Here is a 22245-nt window from a genome sequence, read left to right as displayed (position 1 = left end):
AGTGATGTAAAGAAGCAAGCTATGGATTTATCTCCCAAAATATTCCTCTTAACTAACACTCTTCACCTACTGATCGTACAGACTTGCTCATTCTGATGAGTTTGAAAAAAGTTTTTGTAAGGGCTGTGAAAATTAATAGCAAATTATCAGATCTTCTCTATTAAATTTAGCTTAACGCATCTTGATTTTTTTGTTTGTATATATATAACTGCTGTTACTGCGCTCTTTAACCTTGCTAAGTTTCTGAAGAATTGAAAAAAATAAACAAAAGCTCAGAGTCTCTGATGATTTCCGCCTCGCTTGCATGCATTTTAGCCTGCAAGTAACTCCTTTTAATTTCCTCTTTTAAAAGAAACTTCCTCATTTCTGTTCCACCCCTTCAAGTTAAACATCTTTGTTGATTCTTCTGTTCTTGCTTTGAGCAAACATACGCAAAGCAAATCAAAAGAACTTCACAAAGCTGTATAGGTATCAAACAGAAATCTATGCTTAATTTCAGAAGTACTGATGTGCATTTGCTTCCATGTGCAGAAGCTCTTTTGTTTTTATTAAAGTGATATGTGCATTTAATTATATACCTACAAATTATGTCCTCAGACTATTACAGCTGTCATTTTCTCTGTTTACTTGCTGCCAGTCATTTATTTCCACAGTCACAATTAGGTTCTCAGCTGCTTCTGTCATGCTCCAGGAGCTGAAGGATAAAAGGCACCATTATTTATATTTTTGCGTGACTTGATGCAACATGGAAGTTCCAGAATACCTAAGCAATGCCCTATACTGCTGCTTGGTAAGGATAGTTACATGCTTTCACCATTCAACACCTCCAAAAACCTGTACTCTAGCACTTAACAGCACACTAAGCTTCTCTAGACAAAACCTCATAGATTTTACTTTTAAGAGTTCTCCCCTTCACTTATGAACGTCACTGTTACCCTGCACTTCCCAGGCAAGCTTACACAGCCTACAGAATTACAACGAGCCTCCACCCACACAATAACCCCGTCAGTGTACAGCCACCATCACTGCCCACTCGCAAACAACCCCAGGCCAGGGCTACAAGTTTTTAGAAATCTCCCCTGCCCCACCTGACCTCCATGCTTTATTTTGAGAAAAGCAAATGCTCAAACAAAACAAAACAAACTAAAAAAGAGGGAGGGGGGGTCAAACGAAAAACCCGTCCGGGTCCAGTGCGATGGGGGCAGAACACCTCCGACGAGGCCTCGCAGCGGGCCAGGCGCTGAGGCCGCGCCGCCATTTTATGGCCCAGGCCCCGAGCTCGGCCCAAGGAGGCTCGGGCGGCCGGGCCGGGCTGCGAGGCCTGGGCTGAGCTCGAGGGCCAGAAGCCGGCGCCTGACACGGGGCAGGCGCTACGACCAGGGCCTGAGGAGAAGAAGAAGGGGGGGGGGGGGGGGGGTCATGGGGGTAGAAGGGGCCGCGCCCCGCCCTGCGGCCTGGCTTAGAGCCCGGGCTCCCCCGGCTCTGTTTCCACAGCGACCGCGGCTCTGCCACAACACCGCCCCTACAGCCCCGTACACACAGGGCCCGGTAACGCCAGGCCCCGCCCGCCCGGTGAGCGCGGGGCCTGCCGGGAGGCGCCGTTTGAAGCGCGCAGCGGCCGTTGGAGGCGGGCGGCGCTGAGGGGCAGCCATGGGCAGCGCCGAGCGGGCAGGTAGGGGCGGTCGGGGGAGCCCCGCTCCCGCCCGCGGGCCCCTCCTGAGGGGGCCTCGCGGTGAGGTTGGCCTCACGGCTGAGGCACCACTAGGCCTTATAGCAGCACCTTCCGTTCCGTTCAGACGTCACGTCACTTAAAGTTCTTTTTTTTTTTTTTCCTTGTGTCATGGGTTTTTAAGCATTTTATAGCCTTCCCCCCACCTTTCTCTGGCGACAAGTTCAGACAGATAAAGCTGGAGGTGAATGGTAGCTGAAGCTTTCTAGGGCTTGCCCGGCTGATCTGGAGATGCTCCTCGAACCTCTCATTATTATTTTTTAAAAAGTTATTAAAATGTTACTGTAAAGTGATTTCCGGATCTATATGAAGAGACAGAAAAGTTGTTCTTCCTGCCTCTATAAGAAAAAACAGTACAAAACTGTCTGTTGTAGTAACCCTGCACTTTCTTTTTGCTTCAAAAAATGTCTTACGACTTTTCTGGTAACTTGAAGTCCTTGACAGTACTTACTAAAAACACTGTATTGTTTGCAAAAGCAACAACTAGGGAAAAACATCTTAAGATATCATAGAGATAAACAGACAAGAAGACTTTTTCTCTTCCAAGGTGATATTTGAATTGGGTGGTGAGGAAAAAAATCTGTAGAGAAAGCATGTCCCTCAGAGCACTTTGAATTCAGTACTCAAAAGTTGCGGAAAAATCCAGCTCTGTGTGCATCCATCTCTTACTGTGCTCACTGGAGTGAAGTAGCTCCATATTCTTGTAATCCTTAAACAGCGAGCTGATAAAAATGGTCCTTGAATTTAAACTTCCATGAAAAATACATACGTTCTTAGTGTTATCATAGCCTAAGGATGTGAGAAAAACTGGGTTTATAGGATGTGTGCTTTTTTTTTTTATATAAGTGGATGTCATTTCTGATTCTTTATAAAGGAACATCCGTGCTTATTTTATCGTGTTGTACAAGGTTTGAAATTCCTAGTTACTCATCCAGATCAAAATTTGCTTTTCTTTATTTGGGAGGAAAAATGCCTGCCTAGTCTGTGGTACTTAATACATAAGTACCCTTTGGCTCTCTGCTCCAGCTGTGCTCCAGCTGTGTACTTGAAGCAGATAGTGGCGTGTGCCATCCCTCATGCTGTGTGTGGGTGGAGGAAATCGGGTGTGGGACAGAAAGCACAGCACTGGTTCAATACTTTGGGTGATCGAGGTAGTGTGATTGTGATCAACCATGTATGGTGGAGTCAAAACCACTTCTTTCACTGTAACCATGTATTATTTATGTGTCTTTCAGTTCTGTTGTTAATCTGTTTTACTTCTTAATAGATTGGGTTGATGTTGCCAATGAACTTTTAAGGCGCTGTCACATAAACCAGAACATAAAGCATCTCTCGGAATGTGGTGCTGATGTGTTTGTTCGTCTTTATGAATCAATCTTGGGGGAAAAAGTACCAGGTGGGAACATTAATTTCTAAACATGCTTTTTCTTGTCTCTGCATGTTTTGTAATGAACAAATTCAAGTTTGCACAATGTATTTATTACATATATAGGGTTTTTAAAGTATTGTATCATTTCTAAGACAAACACATAAGACTCACTCTCTGAACAGATTTAAGTAACACTTTTTTTTACTGCTATTAACAGCAGCTGCAAGGGAAGCGCAGTAATACAGCTACAGTAGAATGTTTTCTAATGAAAATTATGCCTTAAAGCTAATACCTGTGAAGGGTGTGAATTGACTCATTTCTGTTAAAGCAGCATTACTATCAAATCCTGTTCTTATAAAATGCTTAGTACCTAGTCTGCTAAGAGAAACTGCAATTTAACTCTTGTTTAGCCCACGTCCGTTTTACTACAGTGACAATTGTTCAGGAGTTATACATTTACATATTTGCTTGTTTTATGGTAAACTATTTTGTTTGGGGAGCATTAAGCATCTCCTGGCTGCAGGAGATTTAATAGCACTGACCTACATGCCAGCTGTTGGAGGTAGAAGTTCTGTTAATATAAGCCCAAAACTAAAAATAATTAATGTTGCTCCCAATTAAGTAGAATACAAGACTGTCCTGCTAGTTGCTGACAGAGAAGGAAAAGACCTTAAGGCAAACTGTAATTCAAATTTAATGCTGTTCACTAGATACGTGTGCTAGGAGTGAAGGAGAAAAACTATATAACTAGTCCCTATTTTTGAATTCAGTATCACAGCTGATAAAATCGTCACACCTTCCAGTGGATATTCCATGTTTGTGCTCAGTTTTTATTAAAGATTTCATACAACCATATGATTATTGGGCTTTTTCACCAAATACACAAGTAATTTTTACTTACAAGTTAGTATTTTAAAAGTAAAAATATTTTAGTAAAAATATAAGCAATAAACTATCTATTTATGTAGCCTAAAATGTATGCATTTGTTTTAAATAGATTTCATAGCTACTCCTAGAACTCAAGAGGATGATGCACATAATGTACAAGCGGTAATTGATTCTCTAGCACTGGACTACTTGCAGGTCAGCTTGTCGCATATCACTGGTGAGTACTCATTTTAATATTGACAAGCACTAGCTGAATGTTTGTTTTAATTGAACACTTTATAAGAACCATATGTTACAAAGCGTGCTATCGTACAGCAGGATCTTTTCACCTGCAGTGACTGTCATCAAAACACCGAATCCTTGCTGTGGACATCAGGTTATACACTTAGAAAGTCAAGAATAAATATGAGTCCTCTTGTGTAACACAGATTTGTAGGAAACATGAAAGTTAACAGTAATACTCACTTTGTCTGCTAAAGCACTACCTGAAGTTTTTACTGGCTCAGTATTTTCACAGAATCATAGAATTTTACAGTTAAGCTTGGAAACTGAGCTTTAAAACCTGAGCCTTGAATTTCGAACTTGATATCAAATTCTAATATTTGATGTGTAAAAGATTTGGACCACATCGTGTCTATCCTTTACACACACAATCACTTTGAGTATTCATATGTATAGCCTTGAATAACATAGCCTGCAAAGAATGAAAACTGCTTGACATGCAGTACCTCTTTCTATCTTGGTAACTGTACAGTACCGTATAGCTGATATTTGTAATCCTTCTTGCCAGTTCATAGACGTGGTTGATGCTGTCGCTAATATGCCTAAGTGCATAGTAATAGCGTCCCTCTCTGAGAATATTCCTGTGTATTTTAGATATATATTTATGTGTGTGTGTGTGTATGTGCTATTATTATTTTTTGTGGAAGTAATTGTAGCATCAGTAAGCTTTTGATTAGTAGAACTGAAAATATGCAACTTCAGGATGCTTTTAAGATATATTAAGTTTATGCATGTAGCCATACACAAGTGACCAGCTTTTCTTTGAGCTGACACCTTCACAAGAATTTCCAGTCTTCAGAATTATTATTATTATTATTTTATTTTTTTTTAAGAATTTCAAACTTATTTTTATTCTAATAATTAGTAGAAGTACTGATTATTAATGTGTGGCACTACCTTCTCTTAAGGTGAGAACATTGTGAAAGGAGAAAGGGAATCTATCAAAAACCTCCTTGAAATATTTGATGGCTTATTAGAGTATCTTACAGAAGAAGTCAGTGAATCCTCTTCTCAGAACGGAGGTGAGTGAATAGACAGATGTCCAAATTTAAGGTATCGTGTTCTGATAATACAGTATTATGGACAGCTGCTTACTTTTTTTTCCTGTTTGTCTGCTATCAAGTCAGCTTGCCAAGGGCTTGAAGTTCTTGTGACCAGAGTTCTTCACAGTTCAGTACTCATGGACAGAATACAGCTCCCAGAGTAGATAAAAACCATTCCTTTGCTGTTCTCTTCAATAGCACCTACAGGGAATGATTACCACTGGAAAATGCAAGCTTTGTGAAGCCTTGTTTTGGGGTGCCCAAGATCAAAAAAAAAGTATTTCCAATGTAACAAAGATTTCTTTGGTGTTTTTGCCATCTTTATGACCATGGCAACGCAGAAGAGGAGAGAGACTGACACTGACCACAGGGGGGGAGGGCTGGAATTTGGAGGCCAAACTGAGTAACTACATTCAGTGTTTTCTTGAGCAGTAATTATGAAAAAAAATATATTTTTTCCCAAAACTTGTTAAAAGGTGAGAATTGGAGAATGTAATCTTTCTGCTTCACTTGTGTGGTAGGGGTTCTGATTTTTCTAGTTATAAGTACAGGATTTAATTTTGAGGAAGAAGAAAGTTCATAATTTTAGATATCATCCTTATTATGTTTTATTACTCTTAAACTATTTTGATAATATTGGTAATAATATGTTAGTTTATGCATAGAATTAGTTTTCCTGAAAATTAATGCCTCTTTATTATTAACAGTTGAGATAAATGAGCCGCCCAATAACAAAATTCAAATCGTATCTCCAGAGCAGCTGGAAAGCAATGGTGGTCAACTTACGCTGCCTTCAAAACTTTCATCAGTTTCAGGGTAAGAATAACTCTGAACACTTTAAGTATTTATACAGTAATTGACTACTGTTTTTGTATATCTATAGAACAGCTAGTAGTTTTCAATACTATGCAAGTAGGAAATGTACTAATTACATCTTTCTGGTTAGGCAACAAGAGATGTCTAGAACTTTTTTGGCTATGAAGAATGCTGATGGCATTTTGTTTCCCTTAATCTTACTTTGCATGTGAAATGAGACTGGTTCAAACCTTTGTCGCAGTTTTAAATGATCACATTTTAGTTAAACTGCATTAGATCTATCTTTATGACTTCTGCATTGGTTTGTTTTGTGGAAGCAGGCCTCTGATGTCCTGTGCTATAGAAGCTAACTGAAGTAGAGCTGGGACTCTTTTGCAGCTCCACCTTGTGGACTGAAGAGGCAAAGACTTTTAGAGTAAATATTTTGCCACTTCATGTTCCTTTTAGTTCCCAGTCAGAACTTTTCATTCCGTCCCGTGATGTAGATGGATCAGAATCTACCAGTGAATTAATTAGACTTGGAGATACTGCTCATTCGTTCTCAGAGAGACGGGAAGGTGAGTTTGGGTAAATATATATTTAAAAAAAATAATCTATAGTAATATTTATAGGCTTTGCAGATAGTAAAACTGTTAGGCAGTTTAAATATGTCAATGAATCACAGTAAATAAGTAACAAAATCAAACGTCCCTTTCTTTTGAAACTTCCCTCAAATTTAAGTATTTATGCTTCTGATAAGTCATACTTATGCATATATAGAAATACACATTTAAAGAGCAATGCATAGCCTTTAAACAACTGTTATGTAGGCTTGAGGTACCAGCACTTTTCACCTTTTTATTTAATGTTATTCCAAACAAATACTATCTTAAATTCTTATTTTTCAAAAAATAAAAAATAAAAATCATACAGTAAGGAAAGTACCTACCTGCAGTTGATCTTGTTGGAGTTAGAATGTGGATTTCCTAGAGTAGGTATTTGAGACTTTTTCATGGCTGCTGAGCTACGTTACCTGAATAAAGGTTTTGTTGTTTGACTTCTAATTCAGTCTTCCCTACAAAGATTTTTTTTTTCCCAGAAGATTAAGAGATTTCTGAAGCTTTTAATTTGCAGTGTAAAGAGTATTATTTAAAATAGTAAAATGACAATTTTAAGTTCATTTTTAAAGGAGATGTTAGAAGTGTGGGTCACTTAGTAATATTATGGATGGCTCTTGAACAAATAATATGCACATCATTTAAATGGAGCCCATTCCTATTTCAGTGACATTCCTATTGGTGACTAATTTTTCCAAGTGGAAGCATAAAAAAATATTATGAATTAGTATTAGAGAATGAAGGTACAAGTAGACATTAAGTCAGACTTATTTTAATGCTTGCCATTTGGTCATAGTATGGATCGCTGAGGTCAAGTTACTAATTATACCTAGTAAGAAAGTTGTCTGTCTAAACATCTCATAACAAAATGCTTTATAGTTTTTAATTTGATCTTTTTCAAACACCATGTCTAGAATTCCAGTTTCCTGAATTGTTATCAGCAGAAGTGAGGAAGGATATAGAAGAACTAAAAAACTCAGAGGTTATTGCAACAGTATCTAGACAGTTCTCTCAAGCTGAAAAGGCCATTGTGAAGGAAAAAGAAGATGGTAAGTACCCAGTCTCCACATCTAACCTACCTGATTCTGACTAAGGGAACATGGAAAAGAGCTTTACTCATGGCTAGAAGCACTCTAGCTATATTTTTAAAAATAAATAAATAAATAAAGTTCTTCAGAAACATTATGCTTTATATTTTATTGTCCCAGAGGCTGAAGTTCACATAGTCTAGGGTATTTCTGCTTAGCTAGGTATCAGCTCAGCTTCAGCTCTTTTTTTTTTTTTCCTCCCCTTTTTGTGGTTCAATTTGTGAAATACAGAAAGTAAAAAGTTCTCTTGGAAGATTCTAGCATCCAAAATCATGTTCTACAGGGGGATTTCATGCTGTTCTTAAGGACAGTGATGAATAGATTATCTTGGGTGAATCATTCTGACAGATGGCAGCCATCTTCAGTTGTCCCTGGCCTCTAATGAGTATGGCTCTGTCAATGCTCAGAATTCCTGCAAGTTGTTAGGAATTCCCCAGCATGTGTCTCAAATGACCATCTTTTTGGGGAAAATAACACCCAATCAGAAGGTATTTACCAGGTAGGCATATAGCTACATTCTGAGAACAATATGTTCTACAGTCATGGAAAAACATGATGCTCTTTGAGAAGTGGTAAAACAAGGAGGGCCTGCAGTATGCAACTTTGTAAACAGAGGAAAAAAAAAAAGTACCATAGAAAGGCATAAAAATCTTACAGTGCTATTCTGTATAATCCAACAAAGATTGTAGTTACCATTAGATACTTAAACATCCATCTAATATATGTAGAATATATTAAAAATAACATTCTGCTTTAATAGATTAGATAATGCTTCAAGTTCTTTATATTTGTCTCTTAAGGATCAACGGAGTTTGTTCATACTGATGAACTTCAAAAAGACGGTTTGAGTTCCAGTGCTAAGAAACTTGGGGAGCCTATACGCCAGGCTATTCCCTTGCTACCACCATTTCAGCCTGCTGAAGCCAGATCTCATGATCCTGTGGAGAGACGTTATCAGAGCTCAGACAGCCAGTCAGCAGCTTTGGTTAACTGTCAAGAACTGGAAACTCCTACTGTAAGTAGAAACCCATCCTTTGATTTTTATTAATTAATACTGCTTTCCTTTTAAAACTGTCTAGTATATTTGCAGAATGAGAATAATTGGTACCTGAAAAACATTTCTGAATGTATCTAAAAATGGGTTTTAAATTAATTCGTCACTGAGTGGTCCAGACTGGAAGTTAATTTGAGTGTGGGGGTGTTTACGTTGTATGCATGGAGATACATATATATGCACCTCCATAATCATACATGGAGTTATAAGTGTATGTCCAAAATCAATGTAACTGCACAGTTAACAGTGAGGTAAGCAATAAAATGATAGTTGCATTTTCTGTATTGCTACCAATAAAATGAGCATTGCTTGCCATACTCAGACAAATCTAATGTACAGCTTTCCTGTCAAAACTTTCCTGTAAATTCATATAAACCAGGTCAATTTTTCTTTCAGCTTGAAACATCACTTACACAAAAAACTGAAGATGTTTGTAGTAGTCTTCCTCTATCAAGGAAAATCCCCGGTGAGAGAGAATTTTGCTTCCCATAGAACAACTCTGTTTTGTCAAACGTTGCTTTTAATTTTATTGGCACTATGAGAAACATGGTTTTGAAACTACTAGTGCATCTTTTTTAAATTCAGCCACAAGTTCATATTTCTATCTCTGTTTTATATATAGAGAAAAAAATAGATTACTTTCAAACTGTTCATTCTGCTCAAGAAAAATAACTTGTTCCCAGTACAACTTCTTTCTTAGTTAATCCAATTAGATGTGCCTATGCTACAGAATTTGCTTCCAGCAGATAACTCCTACAGCTGAGCTTACTCTGAGCAGAGGAACATGATCCAAATATAAGCCATTTTCAGCTTGAAGAAAAAGTTCTGAACTGCTATTGTATAAAAGATTTAGAAACTGGTTTTCAGTGCTTATTTGCTCTGTTGTCTGGGAGACACCAGATGCCTCTTTAGTTTCCGTAGCATTCCCATGGCACTGAAAATCCAGAAATTGAGAAATTACTGAAACGAAAGTCACAACTCTGTAAACACAGTTGCCTTGTTCATTATGTTCTCTTGGACTGATTTGGTTCAACAAGCTATGGATTACATCTTTTTTGTAGTTGTTCTACACATTAGTAGGCACAGTGTGGTCTACGCTATCAACTAACACTTACCTGTCATATGTTTCTGCAGCAGGAGACAAGATGGTCTCAAGTGGTGCTGAAAACAACATGGCAAAGGTAAATGTTGCATCTTTACCATCTTTGTGGAAGTTCAGTCAATGCATTTGGAATCACACAGTTCTTTTGTTATTTTGTGGCACTTCAGAGCTTTCTTCAAACCTGCTTTTGGGCTTCTCGCTTCATTATACAATTAGTAATGCAATGTTGTTATACTGCGACCACATAGTTTTAAGTCACATCAATTCTTTCAGGAGTTGTTTGCTCCAAGAGGTATAATTGCCAGTACCTATTGTGTTTCAATTCATAAGAAACAGCTACTAGTTATCTTGTTTTTATTCAGAGACGTATAAAACACAAGAGGACATTTCCTTTCTCTGAAGCGTATCAGTATTCTAAATTAGTAAGAATTTTTGTTTTCTGGGGTTATTCAGATGCCAGTAAAATTTAGATTTTGACCCCTTTCTAAAGCTCACTGAGCTGCCTGTTTGGATACTTGCTTTTTATTTCCTTGTATTGTCCCCTGCTTTTCAAAAACCGAATGATGCAAAACCTACAAACTCATCAGCAGATGCCATTCTGTGCTTGTAGAAGCATGTCTGTGTAGGAAGTTGCCTGCTCTGGAAATTTTTTTTTTTTTTTTTTTTTTTTTTTGCCTTCTGCAGCCACAAGAGGTACTCGCAGACTTCATTTGTTCCAAAGGCTGTTTTCAACAGTCTTTACTTTTGCATTGTCTGCTTAAAACATTGTCTTTAAAATTATTTTTCCATTGGTGCATTTGCAAGTGTATGTGTGCTAACCCTGAACATTCCAGTTTGAACAGATCAATTACCATGCAATACCGAACTGTTGTAATTAAATGGCATAAGGGCATAAGTACATAACTGATTTCTTTTGGTATGTTTGCAGCTTAGACCATACTCGGGGAAGTTCAGCTTACTTGCATTACTTAGCATTAGTTCCAAGCTAGTGAGGTAGTATACAGGGGTACTGATATCTAGACTTCATTCTTCTGACATGGTGGTTTAGCTCCAGATGATTCTTAAACTAATCTATATTTTTGCTAGCTTATTTCTTTAAACATCTAATTTTCTAAAACACAGTATCTTCAGTCAGGGGTCACGGACATGTAACTACTTCATTTATATTTATATATAGCATATATAAAATGCATATGCATATATATATATTATGTGATTATATGATTTGAGATGGTTCTTTTATAAAAACTGTTGTAGGGTCTCCCTACCACCATGATCTATGATATTTTTGAGCATTATTGTGGAAACCTTAATAAAATCTTAAATAATCATTTTTCTAGGTTCCTTGGGTATATGGGACTTCTACATCTGCTTCCCCCTTAGATCAAAAATTCTCACTACATACTGAGCAAGTAGCACAAACTCCAAGACCTCAATCAAGGCATCTGCCTAGAAAGAAAAGGCAAGTTCAGTTTTCCTTTTACTGATCCAAGCAAGCACTTTCCTATACAACGCCCACCACTTTTTTTTTTTTTTTTTTTTTTTTAATGCAGTCTCTTCCTTGGCTGCACGACAGTGAAAGGTTAATTTTAACAAATATCCTTCCTACTTCTGTCACATACACATTTTCTTAAATACAGTTATTTACACAACCAGATTTTACTTAATCCTATAAAAATGTGCTCATACAAAAAGTGAACTGGAATTGTATGAGGTAATGCTTATCTATAAGTTTTTAGAATAGAAATGAAATCTCTGTTTTGTTTTAGCAGATATGAAAATTCTACCACAGATTCACTTGAAGAGTCTCTTTCCCCCAGAACAACAAAAGAAAATCTATCTAACCAAGAGCTTCATCAAGTATCAGAAAAACTTTCTCGCAGGTTAAATGAACTAGATTTAGTAAGTGAAATCTTTGTTGTATCCAAGCAAACTGTCCTTAGAAGTAACAGCTGGAAACAAGAATATACATTTAATATTAATGAAAAGAAAATCTTCAGTTAACACCTGACTTGACAGTTCTAAATTTTGAATGAACTATTGAACCTGAGTCCTGCCACACCCTCTTACCCCCAAATCTATCCAACAGATGTTAAAGAGAGCTTTGGGTGGGCATGCCAGAGAAGAGGAGTTGACAGACGAAGACAACCTGTCTCAGCACAGTGACAGTGTCATGGATTATCGCAGAAGGAAAACTAAGCAAGGTAATGTCTCTTATGATGCTTAAGTATTAGGATGGAAAGGAACATCAAAAAAAAACAAAACACCACAAATCCTTCTTGTCAAAGCCGATGCATTGAACTACACCTAGTTTCACTAAGTTTTGTATTGTGCTCTTTGACTTGTATTTTCTGTTTTAGATCCAAATCTGAGCAACAGTAATAGAATTACAATTAAGTTCCCATTTAATGGTTTAAGTAGCTATGGTAAAACTCCACAGAAATACAAGGCAAATACAGCTGCAGTGAAAAGCATACAGGAAGTGGGGCAAGAGACAGAACACACAAGTGCATTTGACAGAACTGTGACTTTAAAGTGAGGGCTTGTTCACAATACTGTGCTTTCTTTGGTACTGAACACAACATACACATCTAGTTATCTTACACCAGGCAGTGTGTGTGTTGGTAGCAATACAATTATATAACTACCCTTATAGGTACAGGAGATTAAGAAAAAAAAACTATCACATAACTTGATCTAATCCACATGTACAACATCATGTTGCAAGATGAAGCTGTTTATGACCCTTGTCAGTCTCTGACCTTGAGTTACTTTCAAATGTTTTTGCTGCTTTATCCTTTCCTATCTTGAATATCTCCTGGCACTTCTGCTATTATACACGCCTCAACACATGTGATTCAGGGCAGGGATAATCCTAAAGGCAAAGGCTTTAGATTTTTATGATTTAATTTGTGCTAAACACTTGAACTTTTCTGCTGTGGAAAGATTTTTGGTGCGTGTGCCTTTTTTAAAAAACAAACCCCCAAGCTTTATTTTTCCTTACACATGGCTGGAGGCTTTTTCATTTCAAGTTAAATAGTTGATGCAACAACTCTCCTTACAGACACACCACATGCGAAGTACCCAGTCAGGCCACGATCCCTGTCTCCGTCCTCACCCTCATCTCAGCGTCAACTTTTTTCTGACTTAGATGTACTTCACAGTAATGGAAAAGGGCAAATGAGGAAAATACGTAACCAACTGCAAAAAGAAAAGGATGAAAGAACACAAGAAGCAAAGGTAACTTCAGGGTTAGACCTATCGACTATTCTTACCAGTAGTTATACTAAAAGTATTAAAACTGAATGTCCTTACTGCAGACACTTGGGATTTTGTACTGCTGTATTGGTAGACTGCTAAGAAGAGATGTAGACCCCAAATCTTGCCGCAAAAAGAAAAAAAATAAGCGGAAGAATCAACTTTGACCCATACACTGAGAAGTTAATGACGTAGTCATATGGATTGGTCATTTGCTTTGCAAATCCTCTTATTTTTGCTTTCTAGGTGGTTGCTAAAGCTTATGAAGATGAACTAAGAATTTATGAAGCTAGGGAGAGGCTTAGAATTTCCAAACTCAGAGAAGAAGTCAAGGAAATGGTATGTAATGCACTGTGGTGCTCGTTATCTTAAAATTTGTCTAAATGCTCCATCTAGACACTGTGCATGGCATGAATACAGAAACATCTTGACTCTAGTGTCAGTTACTGTGCTGTATGCTGTTCAAATAGTGAGCAGAGGGACATCTTTTCAAGTTTCAACATGTGTAGGTATTATTCTTAGGGGTAACTTAACCACCGTACTTTTTACATGAAGTGATAACTTCAAGAGACTCTGATTTAAAGAACTGAAGCAAAGTAAGAAGATAGTTCAGGCTAGTCTATGGAAACTTCTCGTGATGATTTGAAAAGTAGTGTTAGTGCTAGCGATCATTCCAAGAAAACGTTTGAGTAGTGAGATATTGCAGGCCTTCTCAGATAGGTACTTCGTCATACCTGCCCCCAATCCCCTTAAGAGCTAGGTTGATGTGGTTGGATCCCCCATACATTACAGGTAATTACGGCAAAATATTGTCATAATCTTTTTCCAGCTACTGTAAAAGTCATTTTTTTTTGTGCAAGGATGATTCTCTGCTGCTATGAATCTGGCAAAGGGGGTCTTGCTACTTACTTGCATACTACTGGAACAGCAAGGAACTTAAGCTGGTAAGCTGTGTCATCCTCATGTGGGATGCACTGGCCATTTTCACAGCCTTTGCAGAAGTGATCCATAGGCTGCTGCGGTAATGCTAAGTGCTGCAGAAGAACTGAGGTTATGCAATAGTGAGATTTAACCTTTATTTGAACCCTGGCCTGCATTTGGTAAATTCTCGACTTCTGGAGAATCCAATTCAGTATGTCCAATTTCTCATTCTACAGTTTCAAAGCCATTTAAGTTCTGATATCCAAACTATGTGATCTATCAGTCTTTCCCTTCTCATACCTGTTCTCCATCTGTTTTACATCTGCTCCTAAGGAACAAGAATACAAAGAAAACATCTTTAAAGAACCTCCAAAAATGCCTCAGCCAGTGAAAGTTTATTCTAGAAAAACCACACCTCGGAATCCCAGATACAGCCAGTGGATTCCAAAACGAGGGACTGTGAAGCCAAAGAAAGCAGCTCCAAGTAAGAAATGCAAAACTATACTTGGTGGAAAACTGGCATCCTTTGAAAGCATTAGTTGAACTCCAAGAATAAAGGCATTGGTCCAACATATACCAGTCAGCTGTAGCATTTTCCCCTTCTTATGACCTCCATATGTCTGGATTTTTGTTAGGGAAGATAATGCTTTAAGTAAATGTAAACCACCCATGCACAATTCAAAACTGTGACCCATTTGCTACCTCCTTAAAATCCCCTGGATTACTTTCAATGCTTGTTTCCATTACTGCTACTCCTGTACTTGCTCCACTATACTCTGAGCTCAGTCTTTTTTTTTTTTCCCCCTTTTTTCCTTTTTTTTTCCTGAACATGTATTAGATTTAAATTTGGGCCTGTAGCTTGAGTGGGCTGGTGCTGAGCCATGTGCAGGTAATAGAGCAGAATGTTTGGTAGGAAAAGACCCTACTGTTGTAGCAGTAACACTGCCACTGGTTTTGCTGAGCAAGTGATGTTCCAAGAACAGCCAACACAAATCACAGACTCAGTCTGTCAAACAGCATTATGCATGCTTATATATAAGGTCACGGTATAATCTCCAGTGTACCCAAATGTTGCTCAGGTATACTGTTTTTTTTCTTTTTGAGTGTTTAAGAGGCATGTACTTGATTAATACCCAGTTGTTTCATTTCCCCGTAACTTTTTCCTGCCACGAAGATCGAAGAAGTAATGAATGCACTGGTTGCAAAACAGTTTGGAGAATGACCTTTTACTCAGGCATATAATGATAGGACTAAGGGAAGTGGTTTTAAACTAAAAGAGAGGAGATTTAGATTAGATGTTAAGAAGAAATTCTTCACTCAGAGGGTGGTGAGACACTGGAACAGGCTGCCCAGAGAACTTACGGAAGCCCTATCTCTGGAGGTGTTCAAAAACAGGTTGGATGAGGCCCTGGGCAACCTGATCTAGTAGGTAGCATCCCTGCCTGTGGCAGGGGGGCTTGGAAAGAGATGCTTTTCAAGGTCCCTTCCAACCCAAGCCGTCCTGTGATGATTCGGTTTGTTTTCCACCTATTTATTTGATCTGGCTCTCTCACTGCTACTGCTATATTAGCATTAAGTTGCTGCAGCCAGTGAGAGATGGAAAGAAAGTAATTGCTAATTAGTGATCATCTGAACCATTTGAAAAAAGAAAAGGGTACCTGTCTAAATCAGATTAAACATGGTAAGAGGGCGAGAAATCAAGCCTGAGCTATAAAAGCAATTCTTCACCAGAAAAAAAAAGCCACTTACTTTCTCAGCTGCTGTTCTGACAGAGTGATGCTATGTCCTCCTGGGTTTAAGTTGACATCATAGTAACAGCATGGTAGTTGCATACAGTGTTCAATTTGAAATATTTTGTAACTTAGGCTGACACCGTCTGGAAGACTTTACCACTAAATGTATTCTCCAGGAATTTATTGTTTACATCTGTCTTTACCTTGTAGTGGAAGTAAGAGATGATGACCTCCTGCTTCAGCTACTGGAAGAGTTTCCCCACCTGCATATTTCCAACCACATGATGAATAAAATGTGGCGTCAGCAGCTTGCACAGACTGAACAACTTAAGGCAGCTTCTGGCAGAGCTAAGCTAAAACTCCAAAATGAGGTGAGCATTCTTATTCTTACCTTTTAAGTGTTAGCAAGGACAGAACTTCTCACAGAACAGTAGTATTCATCAGTTTGTATTTCATAATAAATGATATATGCTCTCTATATGCAGCATAGCTAGGGTACACACACATCCAAAGCACAATGTGAAAGGATGTATATCTGAGCTTTGAGATACAGAATGTGGATACTGCTTCTTTAGACTTGCATTTCTATTACAAATATGATATGAGCTAGGTGCATTTTAAAGTACTGTTATCAATGCCATCAGTAATGTAGACAAACTCTGCCTTGAAATCTGAGCAAGCTCAATTAACTGCATACAGTGTCTAAGTAAAACTGCTTTTACTACTGTAACCCCAGGTTTTACAAAATCTCTGCTAAATATTTCTTAGACCTATTTTCTGACAAGACATCATATGCAACTACAGTGAATAAAGTTAAGCCAAATAATACTCATTTAGTCTTAGAAGCAGTTGTTCAAGAAATATCTTCTTCCTAAGATGAGGAGGTTGGTTGAATAGGAGATGTACACACGTAGACAATTGGGCTCAATTTTTTTTTTTTTTTTTTTTTTTTTTTTTTTTAAAGTCTGTAGTTTTAAGTACAAATTCTCAACAGTCTTGTAGCTTAAAAGGTATCCACAACATTAGTTGTTTACCTTATGCCTGGTAACTCTCAATATAAATAGCATAGCAGAGGGGCAATATTTATCTTAAAACTCCTACGCACAAATGTCTGTTCTGCAGAATGATGGAAGTAACTGGTTGGTTTTGTTTGTTTGTTTTTTAAAAAAACACTCCAGGTTCAACAAGCCCTGAGGAAGCATGAGCTTCTTGTTGCAATTATTAAAAAAGATCAAGACCATAACAAGAGACTGGTATGTTCTTTGAATGGTATTTGTTACGTAATTTGGAAACTCGCATGTTGAGCTAGCTAGAATGCATACTCCCTGGTCCATGAAAGTGGTTTCTTATTTTATAACTTTGTCTCTTGGGTAGCTGTGGTCTCAAATGCCACAATCTGCTGCTTGCTGTGTGGTCACTGAGGTCATGCGAATGGAATACTATTATTACATTGCGCTGTTGCCTTACAAGTATAAAATTCTGAGAACATGCAAGGAGGAAGAATTTCAGGCTCCTGGTATTGTTAAAAACACCAGCAACCACTGCAGCGTTGGCTGCTTAACTATATAGTACTGTTCATGGCAGCAGTTTGCTAAATCAGTGTTAATTACACTGCATTTATAGTTTAAAACTTTAAAATTGGGGTAGGGAGACAGTCCTTCAAAAGGGACCCAACTTATTAGAAATGATTAACAAAGCTTTGCTTGCAGAAAATCTATTACAAGCTTGGTGGTCTTACCTCTATTTTCTCCACTTAGCAAGAATTTAAGCAACGTATCTGCCGACAGAAATGGGCTCAGAATAAGGTGAAAGAAAAACGCCAACAAATTGTTAGAGCCAGGAAATACTATGAAGATTACCGGGTCCAGTTGCGTGCCAAGATGATGCGGGCTAGGACACGGGAAGAAAGGGTAAGTACAAGATGTCTGTCTTGCTTTTCAAGTGTGGAATTCTTCTCTATTGGTTGGACCCTGGTGCTGAGAACTGGCGTTATTGTAGTTGAGGTAATGGTACAAGTAGACAGAGAGCAAGTTAAGCGAACAGAATTTAGGAGCCTGGATTAAGTGGTTAGGTAGTCAAAGCCACAGCTGAAAAGGTTCCTTCTTTGGAAACACTGATACAGTTTAAGGCAGGCCACTGTAATACAAGAAAGGATGGTTGGTGGGGTTAAGCAAAGGAGAAAAATGGTCAGTACCCGTATGGAAAAACAGGGCTGGTAACATGACAAATTGGGGAAATGAAGTTTCATGAAACAGTACAATTAAGAAGTTCCTATAGCTACTCCCCAAAGAAAATATCCTAAATCTTCAGTTAAGGAAACTGATCAAAAACCACTCACTCATGTTTGTTAGACAAAGTGGACTTCTTGACAGATGATCTCTATTCAGGGCTGCACATCAGAGAGCTAAAGTAAGCAAACAGTTGGTATATTTTACAGGAGTAAATGCACAATTCTCACATTTTAAATTCTATAAGTTTAGTGCATAATCCATTTTTAGCAATCTGAGACCTGTGCCTCTCAAGCTCTGCAGTAGTGCAGCTGCTAAGTATTCTTTTGTATGAATGGAAAGCTTGAGTACAGGCTGGATTTCCTGTTACGGGAAATCTGGATGAAGGTCCCAAAGTTAGACAACAGAATACAGGGTGGGCTGTATTCACAGTGCACATTCAGAGTTGGGCTTATATTGTCATATCTTGTGAAGTACTTTTAGAACTCCATAAATATTTGCTGTTCAAGTCACTTTCTTATTAATCTAACTGAACAGATGAAAAATTTACTTTTATCTAAAAATTCCAGCTAAGTTAATACTACCAGTACAACTCAGCTTGTCTGTGCCACCAGTACAAGATACTTACTATACTTATCCACAGGCAATGACCCTATCTTGTGATCGTTCTTTCATCATGAGATAAAGCAGCTGAAAATGTTAATATATACTTAAAAGCATCTTATTCAAATTAAATTGGTTGATCTAAGCCTTATATTCAGAAAAGCTTAGTGCTTCCAAAAACAACCAAGCTTTTGTAAGTTTCTGGGAAAATTTTGTTTGCTTTTTTAATTGTTGGCAGATATTTAAAAACTTATTTGAAGAAGGCTTAGAAATTCAGAAGCAAAGACTAAAGGACCTCAGAGCATATGCTCAAGAGATGCGTGCTGAGCAAAGAAGAGAGCATCAAAATGAGTTAGAGTCCATGGAAAACTATTACAAAGATCAGGTAAGTTTAATCAGCAATAAAAGCCAGTTAATATTTTAAATACTAAAAGCCGTTCCTTTAATTGGTTCAACTCAAACATTCTTTATGCTTAAGTTTTCCATGCTAGCGGAAGCTTTATCTCAAGAACGCCAAGAAATCCAAACCAGAGAGAAAGCACAAGCACAAGTAAGGATTTCAATTTTATAGTTACTTTCTTTCTTTCTTTCTGTGATATGGTTAATACTTGTATTTTCTTCAGATGCTGCAGAAAACAAAAAGAGAATTGAGATCAAGGATGGAAAAGGAAATACAACAACTGCAAACTGCAATAATGCAAAATGATGACGACACCTTTTTTCAAGAACTAGAAGCAGACAGACTGAAATCTCGACTTCAGATGGCTTCCTTTCAATATAGCAAAAGCAATTTCTCATAAGGCATGGTAAATATCACTGCAGCTGTCTGGCTAAGCTGGTGGGAATCTTTAAGAACTGCTGTAACAAGAAGATGGTGTATAGCTGTTGTTCTCTAAGACCAGATCTGTCATCTTGACGGGTCGGAGGGGTAGTTGCTGGTGTCTGGAACTTTGAGCACTTTTATGATCATCAATAAAGTTTTAAAGTACTTTCTATCTTCTTAGAAAGGCTGAGATAATGTTGAACTCAACACAGAAGTAGGATGAAGTCATCCTAGGATGGCTTCATCACAGGATGAAGGCCACGTGTGTTTTAGTGAAGCTGTCTCTGAAACAGTTGATGCTAACCTTCCTATATTCTTATGCTTATTCTACTGCTGGAATTAAAAAGCCATACTAACAGTATTGATCAGAAGTAACTGGGTTAGAAAGCTGACAAAAAAGACAAGTAGATCTCGAAAACAATATCAACACTTCACATTTCCTTTGGAAAGATGAGATAGAGAATGCTGCCATAAACCTGACAAACATCAGTAATTTTAATATATTACTCAAGGGAAGGCTACCTATATTACAGAATACTGTTTGCAATGAAGACCATATTTTATAATTGCTGTTATTTATAGCAAACCGTATAAAAGACTATTATGTAAACTATAAATATATTGGAAAAAACATTGCTTGAAAGAGGAAACAATGGAAATTCTTATGAAGCAGTGATATACAAGCTTCCGCAAGAACCAAATCCTTTGAGGGACCTGTGGATGGCAGTCTTAAATGGTATGTCCCCCCTTGAATGTAATTATGTACATATTTTTAAGTCTCTGCAATTTTTTTCTTACAGTAACTGCTGGGAGAGGGCTACATGTTAGGTCACCTGTATTTGCTGTGCTGCCTTTTAAGGCCTTTTTGTAGGTGTTTTGATCACTGGATTTCACACCAGGGTTTCAAAACTACAAAAACCAAGGCACAAACAAGCAACATTTTACTTCACTTGGTCTACTTTAAAAGGTGAGCATGGTAACCCTACATACAAATAGACAACCACTAACAACAATCATTTTGTTGTCTTAAAAGCTGATTGTTTGGACTAAAGCAATGTGTACTTACATTGTTTTTCTCAAAAATACCCTATGATTTTGTTTAGGTGGAGGCAGAGTAATTCTAGTTCTGTCAGCCATAAGATGTTAGAGCCAGTAGCAATTAAAAATTCCAGCATTCAGCTTTTACCTTACTTCATGGTTATAAGGTCTGTTTTTAACATTGTCACTGTAACTATCTTCACAGACTCATCACTTACTTCTGCTCTAATACATTTAGTAGAAAATTCAGGTTTCAGCAGCTATACCCTATGAGATGGAAACATATGCAGGTGAATGCTTAAACTGAGAAGTAATTGCATAAAGACAAACTGCTAATTAGGAAAGCTGATTACTGATATATTCTCCTCTGCTTGAGGCAATTGGAATTTTATAATAGTCTCAGTATCGAGGCTGACCTAAAGAGTAGTTCAGCTCTAGTACAGGAGTTCTTGCTCGTAATTGCCTAGTGCAAAAAGTGATATAAACATAATGGAATGGCATTTTATAGTCAGAACCTGCCATGAGATGGTGTCTCTTACGGAACTGACAACAGAGTGAAGTCTCATGCTTGGAGGGAAAAAAAAATCTGCCAGGAAAAAAAAACAACTGGACATGTTTCCTTTACAGATTAAACAAAACAGCTGGTAGTTTAAGCATGATATACTTCACGTAAAAAAACACACCCTGACTTTAACAACCATTTGCAAGGAGTTACTAAAAACTAGGTTAATTTCAAGTCTCTCTCTATTTAAGGGACAATATTTACCACCTAGGTTAAATTTTAACAAGTATTTACAAGTTCTATACTTTTCTTCCCATAAGGAAGGTGGTTTAGCTTTTGCTGACTTTTTGGAGGAGACATCCATTCACTAACACTGAGATGAAGTCCTTTCCAAGAAACACACATACCATTAACATGAAAGCCAAAAGTAAGACTTTTTTTCAACCAGGACATTCAGCACAATTTAGCACAACTGTAGGTAGCAGCCTGTAGAAAGACACTAAGAGTTGATTTTTTTTCTCCTGAGACAAAGCTGAGTTACTGAAAAAAGCTTTTGTTACATTTTAATGTTTAATTAAGAAACACTTAAAACTTTTTAAACCATTGATGCTGTGACAGTGCAAACAGCATACAATTTATTGCTCAACTTCTGCATGGGTACATACATTAAGTACTTAAAAACCATTTTATACAGATTTTTTTTTTTTGTTAAAGCTCATGTAACAGCTGGGTGAAAATACAATGATATCAATGCTAAAACACTCTGTAATAAATACAATGGAAATGATAAACTAAGAACGGTCAGTTTGTGGAGGAGTAATTACACTTGTATAAACTAATTACAGCTACAGACAAAGCTCTGAGGATGTGGTAGAGCCAGAAACCTACTACATAGTGTAAAGTACAACAAATGGCACCTGTTAACTATATGGTGCTGTTTAAAATCTGAAGCATGCTACATTAAGCTGTATGATGCATACTTATGATATAGAAGCAAAGCTTTTACTTCCATCAATGCAGCTAGTTTAAACGCACCAGAAGTTCAATACAGATGTAGTGTTGTAGAACAAGAATTTAAAAACAGCTTGTGTGCTCTGGACTTTAGTACAACAAAAAATTTGGTAAAAATAAATCAGTTTAGGGAAACTGAAACTATGTGCAAAAAAATTAGA

At 37.5% G+C, this 22245-nt stretch overlaps 1 protein-coding gene across 1 annotated transcript; it reads left to right on the top strand.

Annotated features, from left to right (window-relative positions):
- Window positions 1-1584: 1584 nt before the first annotated feature.
- Window positions 1585-19705, top strand: CEP95 (centrosomal protein 95). The gene is made up of 22 exons (XM_032199812.1): window positions 1585-1672; window positions 2997-3125; window positions 4096-4203; window positions 5177-5290; window positions 6019-6127; window positions 6575-6684; window positions 7638-7772; window positions 8612-8826; window positions 9262-9331; window positions 10000-10046; window positions 11308-11429; window positions 11740-11869; window positions 12057-12171; window positions 13032-13207; window positions 13472-13564; window positions 14480-14630; window positions 16090-16250; window positions 17058-17132; window positions 17637-17789; window positions 18949-19095; window positions 19189-19260; window positions 19334-19705. The coding sequence occupies exons 1-22, from the start codon at window positions 1651-1653 to the stop codon at window positions 19508-19510; spliced, it is 2631 nt and encodes an 876-aa protein (XP_032055703.1). The 5' UTR covers window positions 1585-1650; the 3' UTR covers window positions 19511-19705.
- Window positions 19706-22245: the final 2540 nt, after the last annotated feature.

This window comes from Aythya fuligula, chromosome 18 (assembly GCF_009819795.1).
Source record: "Aythya fuligula isolate bAytFul2 chromosome 18, bAytFul2.pri, whole genome shotgun sequence".
NCBI lineage: Eukaryota > Metazoa > Chordata > Aves > Anseriformes > Anatidae > Aythya > Aythya fuligula.
Note: the sequence above shows the minus strand (reverse complement) of the source record. Positions and strands in the feature narration are given on the sequence as shown.

Coding starts and splice junctions, on each gene's coding strand:
- CEP95 (XM_032199812.1), top strand. CDS start 1,651: ATGGGCAGCGCCGAGCGGGCAG. Junction 1,673..2,996: donor GGGCAGCGCCGAGCGGGCAG/GTAGGGGCGGTC, acceptor ACTTCTTAATAG/ATTGGGTTGATGTTGCCAAT. Junction 19,096..19,188: donor AAAACTATTACAAAGATCAG/GTAAGTTTAATC, acceptor TTTATGCTTAAG/TTTTCCATGCTAGCGGAAGC.